This window comes from Sphaeramia orbicularis, chromosome 17 (genome assembly GCF_902148855.1).
Source record: "Sphaeramia orbicularis chromosome 17, fSphaOr1.1, whole genome shotgun sequence".
NCBI classification, from domain to species: Eukaryota; Metazoa; Chordata; class Actinopteri; order Kurtiformes; family Apogonidae; genus Sphaeramia; species Sphaeramia orbicularis.
The window spans coordinates 41311524-41332679 of NC_043973.1; the positions used below are offsets into that span (position 1 = coordinate 41311524).

At 35.6% G+C, this 21156-nt stretch overlaps 1 protein-coding gene and 1 long non-coding RNA gene across 2 annotated transcripts; one reads left to right on the plus strand and one right to left on the minus strand.

The window, feature by feature from the left end:
• Window positions 1–2178: 2178 nt before the first annotated feature.
• Window positions 2179–17731, plus strand: LOC115437077 (WD repeat-containing protein 48). Its single transcript, XM_030160170.1, is given in 19 exon segments — window positions 2179–2235; window positions 2918–3058; window positions 3163–3241; window positions 4420–4632; window positions 4794–4882; window positions 5125–5226; window positions 5314–5538; window positions 7662–7736; window positions 8004–8106; window positions 8192–8289; window positions 10307–10322; window positions 10325–10413; window positions 10516–10612; window positions 10711–10806; window positions 11383–11488; window positions 11601–11688; window positions 13432–13508; window positions 13596–13788; window positions 16213–17731. Coding segments are annotated over 19 exon segments (2031 nt in total). The 5' UTR covers window positions 2179–2187; the 3' UTR covers window positions 16309–17731.
• Window positions 17121–20407, minus strand: LOC115437078 (uncharacterized). Its single transcript, XR_003937909.1, has 2 exons — window positions 18674–20407; window positions 17121–18160 (listed from the first exon to the last, which is right to left on the minus strand). It is a non-coding gene; the product is annotated as an uncharacterized LOC115437078 (long non-coding RNA).
• Between the last annotated feature and the right edge of the window lie 749 nt (window positions 20408–21156).

Here is a 21156-nt window from a genome sequence, read left to right on the forward strand (position 1 = left end):
GCCAACTGTAGTTTCTATAGGTCCTTTTACTGAACGCATGTCAAGTTTAACCCCATAACTGCATGGAAGTCATCTCTTGTTCATCTAAAACCTCGCTTTGACCTTTCTGAAACTCCTCCTTCTAACTCTGATCTTGTTTTCAATACTATTGGCTCAGCATATTAAAAAAAAAAAAAATTAATTAAAAAAAATGGAGTGCCACACGCAGGGTATGCAATTTGTGATAATTTTGAATTATTGGAAGTGCCACTCTGCCACCCTCAAGCTCTGCCCAAGTAGCTGAGTTACATGCATTGATGAGAGCCTGTCACCTTGCAAGAGGTAAAACTGTTACCAATCATATAGCTTCCAGATATGGTTTTAAATGTTCATAAAACTTTAGTACACTGTGGGCAAACCGAGTATTCATCATATCCTCGGAGACACCCACTGAACATGGCAAACTGATTGATGTTTATGTTTATGCATTTGGCAGACGCTTTTTTCCAAAGCGACTTACAGTGGAAAACCAATTAAATCACTCAATCAACTGGAACAAATAAAAGACCTTTCTCATGCAGTTGAGGACCTTTTGCAAACTCCACAGCAAAAGGCATGGCCATGCTCTCACAAGAAATGACTGCTGTTCGAATAATGACTTTACAAAACCATGCTGCATTGAATTATTCACTGGCCTCACCGGATGAACACGTGCTGTTATTTGAGTAAAATGTTGTACTTTTATATCTGATCACAACTCCACTACACAAGAAATAACAAACCACATGCATGATATTGTCAAGACACTACATAACCCTGACATCACTGGTTTATTTGACTGGCTTAAACAGAAGTTAAGGGCATTGGGCTATGTCAGTTTTTTTTTTTTTTTAATTTGTTTTACCTGGTTTTAGAATCCTGACAACAATTATTCTTCTGATCACTTGTCTCAAAACCATTTGTATATCAATTGTTACAAAACCAATCACTACAATTATGTACACCAATACAACTCAACCCACCCCTCCAGTAGAAGAAAACTAAGATTTTTTGTTTCAGATTGAGATTGATGATGTCTGAATAGGAGATTAAAAAAAAAAAAAAGTGTGGATTGAGGAAGAAAATTTGTGATTTGAGAATGCAGACGGCACCCTTTTTGTTTGAGAGAACAGAAGGCAACCTTTTGTTTCATGTTCCCTGCCGAGCTAACCTCTTTAGCATTAACCATTGATGTTTTGATTATATGTTAAGATGCCTCCACCAGGTCTGAGAGACCTACCCTCCCTTCCCTTGGTGTGAACTCCTCCCCTTCCTGGAGTGCGACCCCCCTCCCCTTTCCCCTGAATGTAAATTCTCTTGTCTCCTTCCTAAAGTACAACCCCCTTTTTCTTTATTACTTTGTTGGTCTTTTGTTTTCTATTGACTGCTTTGAAGTAACTGTATAAATACCATCTGAAAACATAGATTCGGGGTCAGACTACTGAAACAGACTCTGTCTGCATCGGTACTCTTACCGTGCTCCAGAACACTAAATAAAGCTACATTCATCGCAGCAAACTTTGAACCACGTTCTGTGATTTTTCTTCAACACTACATTTACTCAACAAGTTAAACGTGTCACTATACAGACAAAATAATTTTTTCAATAATTCTGAGAAGTCAGTAGATGATAAGAATGACCTGTTTACATTCCTATAGGGTTATAAAATATTGGATGTCACCTCTCATGGAGTTTTACGGGACTCAATCCTATAGGTTAATCTTATAGGATTAGATCTGTTTTTATTGGGTTAATCCCTCTGGTTTAATTCTATATTATTGTATTCCGTGGGATTAGCTCTAAAATGACTTTCAATTGGAATTTTCTTTTAGACTTTTTGACTATGCTTTTCTCCTTCTCTCAGTCTCAGTCACAGTTTAAAGCTCACAGTATTTCTAAATGCCTGGCAACTACATGACATCTTTTCACAATATTAGGATTATGTTTACAGCAAATTTACAAATATGCCAGTTTAAATATTTATTTTAGGACTGTGTGTAAATCAATACTAATGTTGAAAACGCGTGGACAGACAAACGTACAAGCCTCCTTCCTACAGCAGAAGTAGTGGGAAGTGTAAAAACTATATTACCCATAATGCTCAAGTGACTCTGTTTTCTTTTTTTTTCCGGATGTAGCATCACATGAATTGACTGTCAACATGCAAGATGGCCACGCATCACAGGCAAAATGCTGCTGGGCGGAGAAAAGTACAGGTGAATTTATTAAAGGTTTATTATTGGTGACTATCCGACAATGGTAACATGACGGTATTCAGCTTGAAATACTCTTTATATAAAGTTGGTGGACATTAAAAGCCGTCCTCATCAGACAGTGTTACTGTTATGAGTCATGACTCAAGCCGGCTAACCTTGCTAGCTTTAGCTACGTTAAATGTTAGCGTCGTCTGCTAACGTTGACGAGTGAAATTTGTACAAGCCACTCTTAACAGTTTTCATACAAGTATGTATCAGATATTTACTTTCGTTACCACCAGATTTGGCAGGTAAAACAGATGATTACTATGCTGCTTTAGTGTTATTTATATGGTGTTACAGCGTTAGCAGTAGCTTAGCTAGCTGCTCTGCTTTTGGGCTCGGTCTAATTGCTGGGAATACGAATGCCTCTCTGTGGTTTCGAAGTGTATGTTTCCCATATGCATGTAAATAAATTAATTGTTAGAACGTTATAATGTAGACATTAATTGATTGTGAGAATGAAACGATTTGAAATGCGTTCCTGGTACATGTCACTCCGTGTTTGCCTAGCTAACCCTGCGTGTCATAGCCATGCCGGTGCAGAATCTAAGTTCAACGTGAGCTTCAGAATGTGCTGTTAGAAAGCAGGGGTGGTGGAGATCTGCTGCCCTCCACACTCACTCGCTTCTATGTGTTGCAGGTGTCCTATGTGATTAGGGATGAGGTGGAGAAGTACAATCGAAATGGGGTGAATGCACTGCAACTGGACCCTGCGCTGAACCGGCTCTTCACTGCTGGAAGGGACTCTATCATCCGGATATGGAGCGTTTATCAGCACAAAGTAGAGCTCCCTATCTTTCTATCTGTGTTACTATATTGATTCAGTCCTGTTAAGACAAGCACTTATATTTCCCTTTCACTTATGTTACTTCTCTGTCATTGCAGCAGGACCCATACATTGCTTCAATGGAGCATCATACAGACTGGGTCAATGACATAGTTCTGTGTTGCAATGGAAAAACATGTGAGTTACATCACAATTACTGACAGAAACTTGTTTTAAAACTTCAAGGGTTAATTATGATTTTTAAAGTTGTGTTTCATCTGTTATTAGTGTATTGCCTGTTGTAGATAGCAGCCTGCATGCCACACCAGAAATATTGACTGTTTATTTTTTTCTGACAATTTGTGCTACCTTAAGATGCTGTTATGCTAAGTGATAAGGGAGCCTAAATGTACCCACTGCAGATCTGATAAGAAGTGGTTAGAACACTGGTATGGAAGTACTGCTGTGGATAGGAGGATCAGTGTAATGTATTTTAGACACCTTTAAAAGCCTCACTGAAGTTATAATAATAGTTAATAGTAGTTATATAATACCAGAGAGTTGTCACTTACAATTTCGTTGTACATATGTATAATGACAATAAAGGCATTCTATTCTATTCTATAAATGTAAAGGTTAAGCTTCAGTCTGTCTTTTGACATCCCAAAGCAAAAATTCCACAATTATCTTTTACTATAATATAATTCAGGTAGTCTAAGAAGAAACAAGATAGCCTCCACTCTTACAACAGTTTTCAGGCTTTGCATCACTTAAGATTTTGGCCAATCGTATATTTCATAGATTTAGGAGCTGAATGTGTAATTGACAGCTCTAATTATCAGTTACTGTAAAGATATAGACTTGATTCTGCTGCCCTATTGTATACCTCATAATGGACACAAAATGGCAGCTCCTGTTACTGCGATGTCTTAGAATCCCTTTTATGTAGTGGCATTAGTTTTTTTAATTTGGGCATAGAGGAGAGAGCTATGAAACAAAGGTGTTTTTTTTTTTTTTCTTACTGATTACTGGCCCTTGCTACTATAAGGGTACACTATTTCTTTAAAACACATTTGCTTCTTTCGAATAGGTAACTAACCATTTTACATACTTTAAAGCCACTAGATTCCTTTGACTAAAACAGTAATTTAACTTTGCAGAACATGGTTTACTTCTGCCTTGATTGGTTACTGAGGATCTGAGCTAATATGTTAAATTCTGCAATAATATTGAAATTATTAGTTATGGAGAACTACATGCTGCATCTAACTCTGCATTAACAAATCTAAAATAACTCTTTAAGATGCTGTGCAGTCAAAATTGCAGTTCTGTATTCTGTGTTGTGTCTGATACCCTTCCTTCTCTACTGTTTTTAGTGATATCTGCCTCATCAGACACTACAGTTAAAGTATGGAATGCACACAAAGGGTTCTGTATGTCGACGTTACGAACACACAAAGACTACGTGAAAGCTTTGGCCTACGCTAAGGACAAGGAGCTTGTGGCCTCAGCTGGCTTGGACCGACAGATCTTCCTGTGGGATGTGAACACACTAACAGCACTCACTGCTTCCAATAACACTGTCACCAGTAAGTTATTTACTTTTTCAGCTCAGACACAGTTATGATATTTTTTTGTTGTTGTTTTGTTTTTTTTTGTTTTGTCTCGTCTAATGTTGTTTTACAGATTATATTTGTCTGTAGTTGGTATTCTCTGCCAGTGGGTTCATTCTGTTTTCTGTGAACAACAGCTTCGTCTCTCAGTGGGAACAAAGACTCCATCTACAGTTTGGCTATGAACCAGATGGGCACAGTCATTGTATCTGGATCTACAGAAAAGGTTTGGATTTCTGTCAAGGACACACTCACTAATAGGTCCATTGAAGCAGTTTATAACAATGCTCCGATTTGTTGAGCTGACATTACATATTATCTGTGATATAGCAAATACTGTAAATGTAAATAATGTAAATACAGAGGATGCTCATATAGTTAGAAGCACTTTACCCTTCTTTGCTTATTCATAGTTAAATAGGTGCAGGGTGCATATTAATGAAGTAAAGTCTTTCTTTCTCTCATCAGGTTCTCAGAGTCTGGGATCCTCGAACGTGTGCAAAACTGATGAAGCTAAAAGGTCACACAGACAACGTGAAATCGTTGCTGTTGAATCGCGATGGCACTCAAGTGAGTTAAGAAGCTTTAAATGAACAGTGACTGGCAGCTGCTAATTACAAGATTGTTTTATTCTAAATCCGTTGTCCTTCTTTGCAGTGTCTGTCGGGCAGCTCAGACGGGACCATCCGACTGTGGTCACTTGGCCAGCAGAGGTGTATTGCCACATATCGGGTGCACGATGAAGGCGTATGGGCGCTGCAAGTCAATGAGGCCTTCACACACGTCTATTCTGGAGGCAGGGACAAGAAGATCTACTGCACTGATCTGCGTAACCCAGACATCCGTGTGCTCATCTGTGAGGAAAAAGCACCGGTGCTCAAAGTAAGACAACTGTACATTTACATCTGCAGTATTAACGGTAATTAAAAAAAACAAATGTATAATGCAGTATTTATAAAGAGCAGGGTTCTTGCTGGCGTCATTGAATGTCGGGGCCCCTGACGCTGTCCCTGGGGGGCCCCGACGCTGAGATTTGACCCGCGACGCTGTCTTTCAACCAGCGTAGTGGTGTTTTTTTGTGTGTGTGTGTGATTATCCAGCAGAATGATAATGAGATTTGAATTTGAAAAAATATATTCCTTTGTCTTGGTGGTGCAAAGCGCTGCAGACAGGAAATGAGAACAATATAATCAACATATTGTCTGGTGCCCACCTGGCAACATCACTTGCCTTACGCTTGGCTGACAATGAGACTACAATCAATTTATCTTATTTAAACGGACCGATCACCCATGGAAAATTCTATCTAAAATTTAGCCTGTGTGTACGTGTACGTGTACGTGCCTGTGTGAGTGCCTCAAAATTTGCCCCTCAAAATGCAGGAAATAGTATTTCAGAGAGTTATAAATTTCAAAATTGTCCGGGGGCATCCTCCCCCGGACCCTCCTACAAAACTCGTGCCATGTACGCGGTACATGGTGCCCCCTACGCTGTGAAAAAATCCTAGTGAGAACCCTGAGGAATAACTCATAAAGACCCAAACAGGCACTGGAAAACAAATTCATCTACCGATGTAAAATGATGAATACCTGTTGATCCATTAATCCTGTCTGTACATATGAATAATTAGTGTAAAATACAGTTTCTTATCTTTTCATGGTCATCAGATATGACCCATTTGGATGTTCAGAGGTTCCGTAGTGAAAGTGGAAACACCGACATCTTGTACAACATTGATTCACCAGTAAAACCCATGGAGTTTGATCAATGACAGTGGATGGACACACGTGTTTTAAGATCAGTTAATAATGTATTTTGTTGAGAAAAGTCACTATTTCCTTTGTTTTATCTGTTTTAGTTATAATAACCCTCAAGTTTAATCTGAGGTTTTATGAACATCTGCATGATCAGAAAATTTTATTTTGGAAATAACAAATAGTGATAACTAATTGAAGAAAGGTTAAATATAGAGAAAAAGTAATTTAGGAACTGCCACAAATGTATCACTGGATCTTTATGCATTAAAGATGTAACACAATGCTGCTCTCATACCCTAATCTTGAGTCTAGTAAATATTCACACATTTACACTGCAAAAATCAAAATCTTACCAAGTGTATTTTTCTCATTTCTGGTCAAAATATCTCATCACACTTAAAATAAGACATAATCACCTAAAGAGTAACTTTTCAGTGAGATATAAGAACTTATTTTTAGACAATAGATCTGGAAAATCTTATTTCAAGAAATCTTTCCAAGGTAATTTTCACTTGTTCTATTGACAGATTTTTTATTTTTTTTTTGCTTAATTCAAGATATTTTTGCTTAATTCAAGCAAAGAAATCTGCCAATTTTAATAAAACTTTGAGGCCAAGATTTTTTTTTTTCTTGTTTTTTCTGTAGCCCAACCCTTGATTTTAGCTGGTTTTATGGTACAAATATTAACATCACATACATGTTTTTTGTTTAAATTCCCACAGTTTGTTCAGAGTTTATTAGCTGTCACAGGGATATTTAAAATGAGATAATAATTTTAGTTATGGATGGAAGAGGTCTCAAACCAAGACCAAATCTGAAAACACTGATGGTCTCAAGGTGCAGGTCTATTTTTTCATATTGCGGCTGAGCATTGTTAATATTTTACCATGTTGAACTACCCTCATAGTGTCCTTGATGTTAAAAATGGTTGCCTATGTAGATAAAATCCACTTTTTTTTATTCACCTCCTAACTGTCTCTACGGAAATAAGAAAAGGAAATTGACTGAATCATGTCTTAAAATCAAGATCTAAAATAATCTGTGGAGAATTTTACACCCATAATTTTTTATATCAAAGTCTAAAAGATAAATAACATAGAAAGATGAATAACAAATCTATAACTGTTTGTTAGCACCAAAAGTGAAGCTCAAATTGATGAAGACCCTGGTGTTCCCTTCTGTCACTCCTGTGTTTTGCTGATAACCATTCTGAATTGCTCAACCTTTTTCTCTTTCTCTTTTGCTCAGATGGAACTGGACAGATCTGCTGACCCACCGCCAGCAATCTGGGTCTCCACAACCAAGTCATCCGTTAATAAATGGGTAAGCATGCGTGACACCTCTGAGATCACCGATGAACTGTCAAAGTAGTGATGCTGCTGGAATACAATGTTGACAGAGACACCTAATTCCATTCAGCTCTAATCCCCCTGTAATTTGTGCAAAAAATTGCTTTCACCAGATTTGTCACAGTGTGGCTGATACACAAAAATAATTGCATTACATCAGTCACAGCTACTGGTGCAAGATGATTATTATAATCCAGGAGAATCTGTATTGATTATTTGGTTCTACCTCTATTTACTACAGTCCCTAAAAGGAATGCACAACTTCAGATCATCAGGGGAGTACGACAACGACTGCAGTACCCCTCTGACACCACTGTGTACACAGCCAGAACAAGTCATCAAAGGTAAACATTTTTAACCATTAAAACTTCAGTTGTCTCCATGTTGTTCATGTTGAATCTCTCTGAAAAGATTGTGTTGTGTTTGTAGGCGGTGCCAGTATTATACAGTGCCACATTTTGAATGACAAGAGACACATACTCACCAAAGATACCAACAACAATGTGGCTTTCTGGGATGTCCTGAAGGTAAATATTACAGTCTAGTCACTTGTTATGTATTATTATGCCAAAGTTATTCATATTATAGTTAGATGAAGCTGGGTACACACATAAGGACAAGCTAAAACCTTTTTTAGGGGGAACACAAGACACATACAGATTGTTTTCAGAACCTTATTGGAAATATTCTGATGGAATACGGGGGAATACTTCTGTCAAACAGTGGCAGGATTAGCATTCTCTTTTTCAGCCTGCTATATATGCATTACGTCTTCCTCAGTAGATGAAACAACCACCTCCAACTACACCATGAAAATGTCAGATTTACAAAGGCATATCTTTTTATTTGGTTCTTTCTTCTGTAGAGATCAAGGCATTTTAATCAGTGTTCCTGCTGGGTCTTAAAAGTCTTGAATTTCCAAATCTGTATTTAATACCTTAAAAAAGTCTTTAAAAGGTATTACATTTTATAAGGTATGTATTAAGTAATGTTGCCATAAACTTGTTGGCTGTATTGTGTTTAAATGTGTCTGTTAAACGTCCAAAGTGCAAAGAAAGTAACGTTAGTCGACTCAGTTCCACTCGTTCTAACCCGACAATTTATATTGAAATTAGGAACCGATTATCACTAACTTTGCAGCCCCTGGTGAGAAATGACTGGGAATCAAGGTGTCTAAAAAGTCTTACATTTAACTTAGAGAAACCAGTAGGAACCCTGTTTAATACCATGTCTTGCTTCCTCCTATGCTCATGTTTGACTAAAACGCAGCAGTGGTTCGTGGTGGCACTTCCGCCTCACTACAAGAAGATCCTGAGTTCAACTTTCACTTGAACCAGAACTTTTCTGTGTTGAGTTAACCTTTTTTATCTACACTGCACAGGTTTCCTCTGGTTTCCCCCATTATTAAAAACAAGAAATACAGGTTAAGTGTCATGTCAGTGCCCTTGACCATGGTACAATGGCAGCTATGTGCTAATACTACGTACTGTGTGTATTAAGAAGGGTAAAATGCAGAGAAATGAATTTCCCATTAGGGATAATAAAGCAAGTTAACCTTTCACTTTTAAAGCAACTTCTTTCCCAACACTTGATGCACTGTGTCAGCATTTTTCCCTCTATCTACAGTAATACTACAGTGCTAATGAAGTGAGGAGATGGGACTGGCTGTCTGAGGCTAGGTTTTGACTGTAAGAAATGAGCAGGACTTTTATATATTGCTGTCATTTCGGCTACTGACTTTATATCTTTTCATATACAAATGCATGTTGTATACATGTAACCCGTGCCTGAAAAAAACTAAATAAAATAAGTTGGAAAAGAAAAAAGGAAAAAAATAAGAACTGAGTCAAATCACTACACATTAAAAGATTGGACATTCTGTGGACAACCACATCTTTTCATACAAAATCCTGACATCCTGGTTGGACAAGTGTGTTCAATGTGGATTATATAGTCTACAGAGAGAAAAGGAACTCACTAATTTTAGGAAAGGTAATACTATTCATGTTTCAAAATAACAAATTGTTAGTTTCCATAGTGATGTGGATGAGTTTACTGGTGTTTTTCAATGTCATTTTGTAGAGCTGTTCATTTTCCACCACAATTCAGTCTTTTTTTTTGCTATTTCACTTCATAGCACAAACCTTTTTCTCACCTTTCTTCGTCTTGTTTGTTTACCATCTCTGAAACTGCAGTGAATTCATCAATCGCTGCCATCAGTCGCAAATATTACATGACAAACATAAAGTCTTTGTGAGTGGCAGTGACTTACAACTACTACCCACTACACTTTATGTCTGCCAACAATAAACACTCACTGAGTCGGGACCAGTCCAACTGGGCCTGAATGGAAGTGGTGTGCCCAGGGTAAATTACAGCCTGGAGGCGGAGAGTCATGGTTATTTACCTCACTCTGTCTTTTTTAAGGCACTAGAATGAAAATCAATTCACTTTTCCAAATGAGTGTGGATTCAACACATTCCTGGTGATGTCCTTGGTCTGAAGTCTTGACCATCTGTGGTGTTTTGTTTTTTTTACTTTCAGGCTTGTAAAGGCGAAGACCTGGCAAAGTGGAGTTTGATGAAGAGATTAAAAAGCGCTTCAAGATGGTCTATGTGCCAAATTGGTTCTCTGTTGATCTGAAAACTGGGGTGAGTCATCTGTGTCTGCAAGTGTGACCTTTTCCATCTCAGAAGTTCTTGTCGGTAGGCTCATGTTTATGCGTTCCTCTCTTTTTGTTTGGCGCCGAATAGATGCTCACAATCACACTGGATGAGAGCGACTGCTTCGCTGCCTGGGTGTCGGCAAAGGACGCAGGGTTTTCAAGTTCTGATGGATCTGACCCGAAGTGTACGTTGAACATCAGACCTGAAACACTTATAAATATTGAATAATGACTGAAAATGTAACCTGTTAGGAAAATTGTGCTGCTTTTTTTGTCTCTGTAGTGAATTTAGGTGGATTGCTGCTTCAGGCTCTGCTTGAGTTCTGGCCCAGAACTCGTATTAATCCCATGGATGAGGAAGAGAACGAGGTGAACCATGGTATGGACCTTCTAGATTATTAATCGAACATGGATTTTATTTGTTACCTGATTCCAACCCATTGTATATGGCTTGTTTATACAAAGTAATCCCAGTGAATTACTTTATAACTCGTCAACATTTGATTTGTCTGGTCCAGTGTAGCAGGTAAGGTGAAAATTTAACTAGACATCGCAATGAAGTCCATGCAGATAAAGAGATCATAGCATTATACACTGTAAGTAAAATAGCCTGCATGTTATAGTAAAATGGAATGACAGGAAAAAATATTCAATGCTTAATAGAGTAATACTTGGTGGAGAAACCTGTGTTTATAGCATACCATACCATACCATACCCATATTATACCATACCCACACCCTAACTATCCTCATCCCCTTCTGGTCAAAATTTAGTGCAACTGTATGCATTACAGCTGTGTTTAATAACTAATACAATAACTAATTTTTGTATCTATTAATGCACAGATCAATTTAGTGCTTATGTTCTTATGTCTTTAGAGTTTATTGGACATTTCATATCAGTCCCTGCTGTGTCTGTAAGTGTTCATGATGGACTGTGTTCTTGTGCCCACAGTGAACGGAGAGCAGGAGAACAGGGTCCAGAAGGGGAACGGGTATTTCCAGGTGCCACCACACACGCCTGTCATCTTCGGGGAGGCAGGTGGCAGAACTCTGTTTAGGTACTAACATCTGGAACAAAAAACTGCTGTGGGCTGTGTAATGTCATTCATCACACTGACTGCTCAGTAAATGTACACATTCATTCCTCTTATGTCCTGTGTTACTCTGCAGGTTGCTATGTAGAGATTCAGGTGGTGAGACCGAGTCCATGCTGCTGAATGAGACAGTTCCACAGTGGGTTATTGATATAACTGTAGATGTGAGTATAATGGCCTTTAAATTTTACCAAATGTCATATTATCTAAATCTAAATAGACTGAAGAATGGATAAAGTGTATAAGTAGGGACAGTTGTAAAACTGTTGTTATAATTGTAACAATATAAAAATCTTTAGTTTTATTGTCTTTTTATATTCGTGTTATCAGCTAAAACACTCAAAATATTTCAGTGTTTTGTTTTATTGCATATTTTAATGTCAAACAAGTATTTTATCACAATTACTGCTTTGAGTATTTTACTTTTAAATGTTTGAAGTCTTTTTAATAATTTGTCAAGTTGTGATCAGAAACACTAATTAAAGTAAAATCAACCTTCTAGTTTTTTCAACATTCACTCAGGCCCAACAATCAGCCTTTAACATATAAAGAAATAATGATTAGACATTTATTGTGATAAATGTTGGTGTCAACTACTAACAGTTTTTATTACGGTAACAGTTCAGCCTTATTTTTAGTCTAGTTTAGTTTAGAGGGAGTGTGTATTTATGTGCACAATATGTTCTTTTGTTTGCCCATCCAGAGCCTCTTTGTTTCAAAGACGACAGTGTCAAAGTGATAGTTTGTGGTTTTTACAAACACTTTCACTCTGTTTATGCCAAACATTCATTTGGCTGCTTGGACACAGGAAATCAGGCCAACTTGTTACTGGGCAACACATAATGCCAACAAGCACTTATTTCACTAATCAGCTCATAAAGATAGATATAACGGGGTTTTTATGGGTGCTTGAAATCCTTGAAATTGCTTGAATTTCAAAGTTGTGTTTTCTAGGTCTGAAAAATGCTTGAATTTTAGTTTAAGTGCTTGAAAGTGCTTGTAATTCTAACTCTGTGATGTGATTTATGTATTTATTTTTTCATATTAACTCTGCCAGGTTAGATGTCAAGCCAAAGCTGTTTAAAAAAGTTTTATTTTTCAAAATGTATCACCTGTGTCAAAAAACAAAATTGCTGTGTGCTCGCAGGTCGACTCCAGGTACACTTATATCTTAATCTTTGGCTCGGTGCGAATGTATTTGAAGAACACCAAGTGGCTTCCCTTATTTTGGGATAAAACTTTGTATTAACCTTTAATTTCTAAACTTTTTGCTATTATGAAACATAATTTTAGATGTTTATAGCATAATACAATGTACATCATTGTGATAAAAATTGAAAAAATAATCAGGAGTATACATTTTCCTGTAGATATGTATTTTACCCCATCAATAAGGTGCTGTGCTAGAAAAATTTGAAAATGACCCTTAAAAGTGTTTGAAAAGTACTTGAATTTGACCTTGAAAATTATGTACAAATCCTGATTTAACCACAGATGATTTAAATAATAAGTATTTAGTCTATTATTATATTAGTAGTATATTAAATAATAGTGTGTGGTAAGGCAGTAGAAGGTACTTTTTAAAAAAAACCTTAAGGCTGGCTGTATCTTTGGATTCAGACACATTCTGCAATCTGTCTTTTTCCTCGTCTTATAAATTCAATAATATCAATTTTAGGTAAAATACTCAAAATAATAATGAGCCTTCAGTTGCATTCATGACGGTCTGGAAAAGTCTTAAATTTAAATCATTGAAATCTGCAAAACACTGCCACAGATAACAGTATTCAGACTATTTATATGTTTGTTTTGCCTTAAATATAATCCAGTGATTAATGTTTTAGCTCAAACATATTTCACCTATACATTATTCAAACTGTGGTGTTATGCATCTTTGTGTCTTTCAGAAAAATATGCCCAAGTTCAACAAAATCCCGTTCTACCTCCAGCCCCATTCGTCTTCTGGTGCAAAAACCCTAAAGAAGTGAGTTGGGTTTTTTTTTGGGTTGATAAACCCTTGTGCTTCACCTGGTGTCGTTATGCAGATGAGACTGATGGCTGTGTGTTTCAGGGACCGCCTCTCGGCCAGCGACATGCTCCAGGTGAGGAAGGTGATGGAACACGTTTATGAGAAGATCATCAACCTGGACAACGAGTCGCAGACCACCAGCTCCTCGGCCAATGACAAGCCCGGGGAGCAGGAGAAGGAGGAGGACATGGCCATGCTCGCAGAGGAGAAGATTGAACTCATGTGTCAAGACCAGGTAGGACTGTACTATTCTAATTCATTTCACATTGTCTGAGGTAGGGATGCACCAATACCACTTTTTTCCAGACCGTGTACAAGTACTTATATTTGATTACTTGCCGATACTGAGTACCAATATGAGTACTTAATAATCCCATTACAGTTCTTAGTTACTTTTTAAAATGTGCGTCATTGTCATTAGTCTGACTGTAACGAAGTGCTGCTACTGACATTTAATGCATTGGAATGAGCATTTCTCAATCAATCCACCAGAGGGCGCTGGTCTTAATTAACTGTACTTGCCAAATACCATGAAGAGGAATAAAGTTTTTTTGAGAAGAAGAAAGTTAATAATAACAGCATAGCGATGACAGAGAAGGTAATACTAATATGGATACTAATGTTGATATTGATGGTAGTAGTTGCCATTAAATATGTCAGGAGTTTTCAGTAACTCACACAGTCGCTTTTTGAAAATGTATGCTACCCTCCACAGTTCCCGGTGGTACTGCTTCTCTGGCTAGGTACACACAGAGCCTTATAAGATAATATGATGATATTTATATGGCTCTGGGTACGCATCTGCAGGCTCCCGGAAAACGGACAGAATTATGTACATCAGTCCGTACGCAATGTATGCAGAGGATGAACAATACGCTCCATCCGTATCTTCTGTCTTTTTTTAATGCGTGTGTATATATATATATATATATATATATATATATATATGTGTATATATATATATATGTATATGTATATATATATATATATATATATATATATGTTATATATATAATGTTATATATATATATATATATATATATATATATATGTATATATATATTGATATTATATATATATGTATATGTATATATAATATGTGTATATATATATATATATATGTATATATATGTATGTTATATATATATGTATGTGTATATATATATATATATGATATATATAGTATGTATATGTATATGTTATATATGTATATATATATGTATATGTATATATATATGTTAGTATATATATATGTATATAATGTATGTATATATGTATAATATATATATATGTGTGATATTATATATATATATATATATGTGTGTGTGTAATATATTATAATATATATATATATATATCTATATTATATATATATGTGTATATATATTTGTGTATATATATATGTGTATATTATATATATATGTGTATATTTGTGTATTATATATATATATATATATGTGTATATATGTATGTATATGTGTATGTATATATGTGTATATGTATGTATATGTATGTATATATATATGTGTATATATGTATAATATGTATATGTGTGTGTGTATATATTTATATATATATATATATATATATTTTTTTTTTTTTTTTTTTTTTTTTGCAGTTTGTGTTACAGCACAAAAACACAAAAATAATGGCTCTAATTATTAACTAGCCAGTCCTTACTTAACCCTTTCATGCACAAATTATGAGAACCTTAATCAAAATTTTTTCCTGAGAGTTTTTATTCCTCTTTAGGCATGAAAAAAACAATGCGATTGAAAAATTTCTTCTGAAAAATAAATAATAAAATAATAATAATAATAATAATAATAATAGTTATAATAATTTTAATAATTGAAAAATAGAATGAAAAAAAAAAAAATCTTATGAACCTATTTTTCATTAAGTTGCAAAAATGTCCACTCAGCTGGACACCACATGTTTAATTTCTGATGCACAGAAACATGAATTTAGTGATAAATTGTGTGAAAACTATGGGAAGGGCTTGTGATTCTGGGCGTTTATGTTCAGGAGAGATCTACATAATGTTACCAATTCATGTCAGAAAAGATATGTAGTGTCTTAAAACTTTAATAAAGATATGTGTTAAAAAAAAATAAGAAAAAAAACAACGAAAGAACAACAAAATCCATGAATATACAAGAGAACAGCTGTAGAATAGCTGTCCACTGTAGTGACCAGTATGCATGAAAGGGTTAAAGAAAGAGAGGCAGAGGACAGTCACTGGTATACAGATATAATTCGTAGTCCAATCTAACTTCCTCCAAGTATGCGAAGAACGGAGTCCAAGCATCTGTCTGTGACTTTAACGTCACTTGCAGTCACCGTTACTTTTAGTCACCGTCGTTTATTTTGAAAAATCTCCACACTGCTGGCATTACTCCTTCACTGTGTACCTGCTGACTGTGAACGTCACGCTGGTGTAAAATGGTATCGGTGTGGTTGTTTCGGAGCACTTTTATGAGTACGAGTAGAAGTACACGCGCTCAGTATCGGCCTGATACTGGTATCGGTGCATCCCTAGTCTGAGGGAGTATCTATTTGAAATGAACGGTTCAGATTTAGCCTCTGTGTTTGTAAACGTCAGTAGCCAACCTGTCTGCACTCTGAGGTTTTGTTAACTTCTCTTTTTCTTGCTCAGGTTCTAGATCCCAACATGGACCTGCGAACAGTCAAACATTTTATCTGGAAGAGCGGAGGGGACTTGACGCTTCACTATAGGCAGAAGTCCACGTGAAAATCAATTCAAAGAAACAAAACAAAAAAAAAAAACTCTTGTCATTTGCCAATCACCACCCACCTCTGACATGTAGTCCCCCCCCTCCCCCCAAAACCCCGTTGTGTGGTCCAGAGTCGCAGTATCAATGAGAATCCAGGCTCACGGTGTAACATAGGGAACTACCAGAACCGACTGGAGCAGCCAAGAGACGCCTGGGAGATAAGTGGTCCATATTATTTTTGTTTTTTTTAACAGCTTGAAGAACGGACTCTAATATTTTCTCCAGCTCTCAGCATTTTTTTTTTTTCTTCTTCTTCCATCTCAGACCGCTGTGTTTGTTTTCTCCTCCTGATTGGCGCTAATTTTGACCACAGTTACAGTCCGTGTTTGTGTCTGAGCGCGCGTGCGTGCGTGTGTGTATATGCACATGGATGTAGTAGACTGTTTTGTTCTAGTACATTCCAGAAACAGTCCTTGTTCTACAAACACTCCACCAGTGTCACCAGTTTAGGATACACTCGGTCTCTGGGTAGCGTCACAGTCCCTCCTAGCGATCCTCATCTGTTCTGTTGGTCGGCCATCATAACTTGAACTTAACCTTGGCTTAGACGTGTAATTATTGCAGAGCTTGAACCTCATTGACAAATGCACACTTGTCTTTGTCTTTATTTTAGCCGTGCTGTTATCAATGGACTGAATGTTGTTTCTTTCTTTCTTTTCTTTCTTTTTTTTTTGTAAATATAGTACAACATTTTTTGATTTAAGTGACTTCTTTACTTTTGGGATTTTGCAGCAGTTGTATTTTGTGTACAGTTGACCTAAAACCGTTAGTTTTTTTTTTTTTTTCCAAATCCCTAGAGCACATTCATGATCATGAAGGTAATTTGACCTGGATGTTAAAAATTGCATTTGTTGTATTCACTTACAACCTGGAAATTGCAGTTACTCTTAAGAATGTTAGTAGTTGTCCCAAGTCATTAGATCGGGAAATTATATATAAGGCATATATCTTAAACAATAACTCATTCTACTTGCTCTGTGCTTGGTCATGAGCAGTGACTTTGACAGTGTGGGCTGTTCCTAATGTATATTTCATTTAGATTTAATAGGAGTTCGATTAAACATGTTGAATATTACTCGAAGGGGAATCTCATCCAAGAGAATATATGAATATTCACCACCAAAGTGAAATAAACGGAAACACCCATTTCTCTGTTGGGGAAGCAGATCCGCAGATCCTTTCATTGTAAATGTTATGAGATTAATTTTGCCATGAGGAGTGTGTTTAATGCCATAGATGGAGAGCAACGAGTGAGCTCGAATTGGCCAAAACAGGCTGGGTAATTAGGCCATAACACTGCAATATCCCTCGTTGTAATAATTTGTGAAATATGTATATTTAGGCATTCAAAGAATAAATTGGAATGATTTAACAACTACAGATTTATGGGAATTACACATGGATGTTTCTTGAGTTGTAATGTGTTCAGATGATGAGTGTGAAGTGAGAAAAACAAGGGACAACCTCTTTTTTTTTTTTTAAGTGACTGTTTATCCATCAGAGATTCACCCATTTCACATTCATCAAAAGACTCTGCACTCATTCCTAATAAAACATACAATTCAATGATAAATATCTGCAAAAATACTTTTCCTTATTTACACCCTAGCACCTACATGTAAAGTGAAAAAAAACAACAAAACCATCAAATCCCCTAGAAAACAGAATGAACAGCAGCACCCGTCCTACATTATCAAACATTACAAGGCTCGCCGTCTATCAGATTTACATTAAAAACAACTAGAACTACTGTTGCATAGATCACAGAAATAATTAAAAATGTTCAATGAGATGGTTTCCTGTGGTACACTGGAAAAAATCTAAATCTTACCAAGTGTATTTTCTCATTTCTAGTCAAAATATCTCATCACTCTTAAAATAAGACATAATGACCTAAGAGTAACTTTTCAGTGAGATATAAGAACTGATTTTTAGACAGTAGATCTTGGAAATCTTATTTCAAGAAATTTCCATTGGCAGATTTTTTTTTTTTTTGCTTAATTCAAGATTTTTGCTTAATTCAAGATTTTTTTTTTTTTTTGCTTGATTCAAGATTTTTTTTTGCTTAAGTCAAGATTTTATTTTATTTATTTTTTTGCTTAATTCAAGCAAAAAATCTGCCAATGGAACATGTGAAAATTATCGTGGTAAAATTTCTCAAAATAACATTTTCCAGATCTATTGTCTAAATATAAGTTCTTATATCTCACTGAAAAGTTACTCTTTAGGTGATTATGTCTTATTTTAAGTGCGATGAGATATTTTGACCAGAAATTAGAAAATACACTTTGTAAAATTTAGATTTTTTTTTTTCCAGAGTACGAGAGTAAAAACTGACTACAGGCTGCAAATTCACAACTGTTCAAAACATACTGACCTAAGAATGTACATCAAAAATGTGGCATCAAATCATGTAGTAAGTGGATGAAAAAGTGTCTCATTCCACAGCGAAAGCACTTAAAGCAGGGTTTCTGTCAAGTTTAACATCTGGTAATCAAAATTTCAGGGCTTTAAAGGTCCAGTGTGTAAGATTTACATGGATTTCATTAGTGTTCAATCACTTAAAAATGACACTTGTGTTTTCACTAGCTTAGAACGAGCTATTTATATATCTTGCATCACTGTTTCTACATTAGCTCTAAAGGGTGGTTTCAGTGCATTATTGTCACCTTTTATCGCCATAGTAAAAGGCAACACACACTAAGCAGGTTTCCATCCAAATATTTAGCCATTTTCAACTGAATTCCCCAGAAAATGAGCACAAGAAAATGCACATTTATGCAAATTTCATCCACTACTTTTATGTGAATATGAAAAGCTGGTTTTAAAAGTTGACCTATTAGATGTAGTGTTTCATACAATCGCATTATTACCTGAACTGTTGATTGAGGAGCTGATAGATGTCAACCTGGACAGAGCTTTTGGACTGGAACATATAACGTTTCTTTGTCTAAAATTTGTTTCTGCAGCTTTTCATACATGGTGACATTATTTGATATGGCATTTATGTTTTTGTAGCATTAGTTTTCTTATTTGTCAATACATGCAGAGACGAATTTTCACTAAATCTGATTCCATTCTACTTATTTTCTTTATCAATTCAGCAACTTTTGACTTTTTCAGTTACACTTTTCTTGCTATATGTCAGTGTTTTTCGGAATTTACAGCATTTCCTTTTTTTTAATGCGCAAACATGAAAATTTTACAGAAACCAGCTGGATGGAAACACAGCCATTGACTTAAATACTCACTTTTCGCAATAAGGGGAAGGTGAAATTAGTTGCACTCTGTAACTTCACCACTAGATGTCACTAAATATCACACACTGAACCTTAAAAACTTGTAAAAACCCTGATTAAAATGCTGTATATGGACTTTAAAGTGTCCCTGCATGCCATTTAACAAAAAATTCTATGAAGGGGAAAAAAAATCTGTTCAAAATGCATCGACAACAAATATAACTGCACCACAAGACGCCAAAGTCATCTGTAAATATCACAACGATGATGGTGTTATGTATACTAAGGTGCAGCTGTGCTTTCCTGTAGTAAATGTATGACGTGTTTATCTTTGGAAATATTCAAGTATTGATTATCTTAGTGTACCAGAGAAAGATAAAGTCTTATAATTGAATTGGGCACCAAGAAAAGATAAAAAATGTTGGTAATATTATCACCTTCTTGGCTCAGAAATTGGCAGTAACTCTCAGTTCTTACATATAAAACGAATAAAAAAACCCTTCAGTGCCCTAATGATGCTGTAGCTGCTTCCAACAGTGAAACTCCACGACCAGGTCACACCAACAGGGATTAATCTTTAAACCTGTATAAATCATGGTTTAACTTTTAACTATGTTATACCAGACTTCAGACTTTTTAAGTAGCTTCAAATTAAAAAAGACTGTTTAACCCTGAGTTTAGTTTTTACTCAAAACCTCAACTGTTGTGCACTTTTAATAAGATTCAGTTCATACGGAAGAGGATTAAGGCCACTGGAAAAAAAAAATTAAATTAAGGTCCAACATATATATTTTTTATCATTATTTTGAGAAGAAAGTCATAATTCTGAGAATAAAGTCAGAATTCAGACTTTTTTCTCAGAATTCTGACTCTAATCTCAGAACAAAAAAAAATTAAAACAATCAGAATTCTGAGAAAAAAGTCAGAATTCCAAGAATGCTGTCTTTTTTCTCAGAAGAATAATAAAAAAAATATATTTGACCTGATTTATTTTTTTTTTCAGTGGTCCTATCCTCTTCCGTAACTTCAACACTTTAGTTTGTAAAATGTTTTGGAGTTTCGGCTCAATTTACTGACATTCCAGTATTACTCCAAGTGCCATTAAAACGGATTTATTTTCCTGATAAAATGAAATAACAAATTGAGGATACGTTTTTAAATACGAAAATTTAGATGTACCCACAATTACCAAGGTTGAAGTTAAATATCACAACCTAAAAAATCATTTATCATTATCATCTTGATGCCTTTGAGATGATTTTTTAAATGGATTTGAGCAAAATAAGTTAATGGACAGATGTAAAAACATTAATTGCATTATGTTGCTCGAGTTCAGCAAATTACACTGAACATTTTAGTAAATTTACTAACAATCTAACATTTTCCCTAAATAATATTGAACAGGCAGTGGTTTCATTTTCCTGTATCCATACTTGTTCCCACTGAATGAAATGGGATTTACTTTATCATCGTTCGTTCATAGTTGTTTTCGAAGTTCAACTGGACTGGTTTTGTCTTTTTTTTTTTGGACTGGTTTTCTTCATCAGTCCACAACAAATGAAGTCT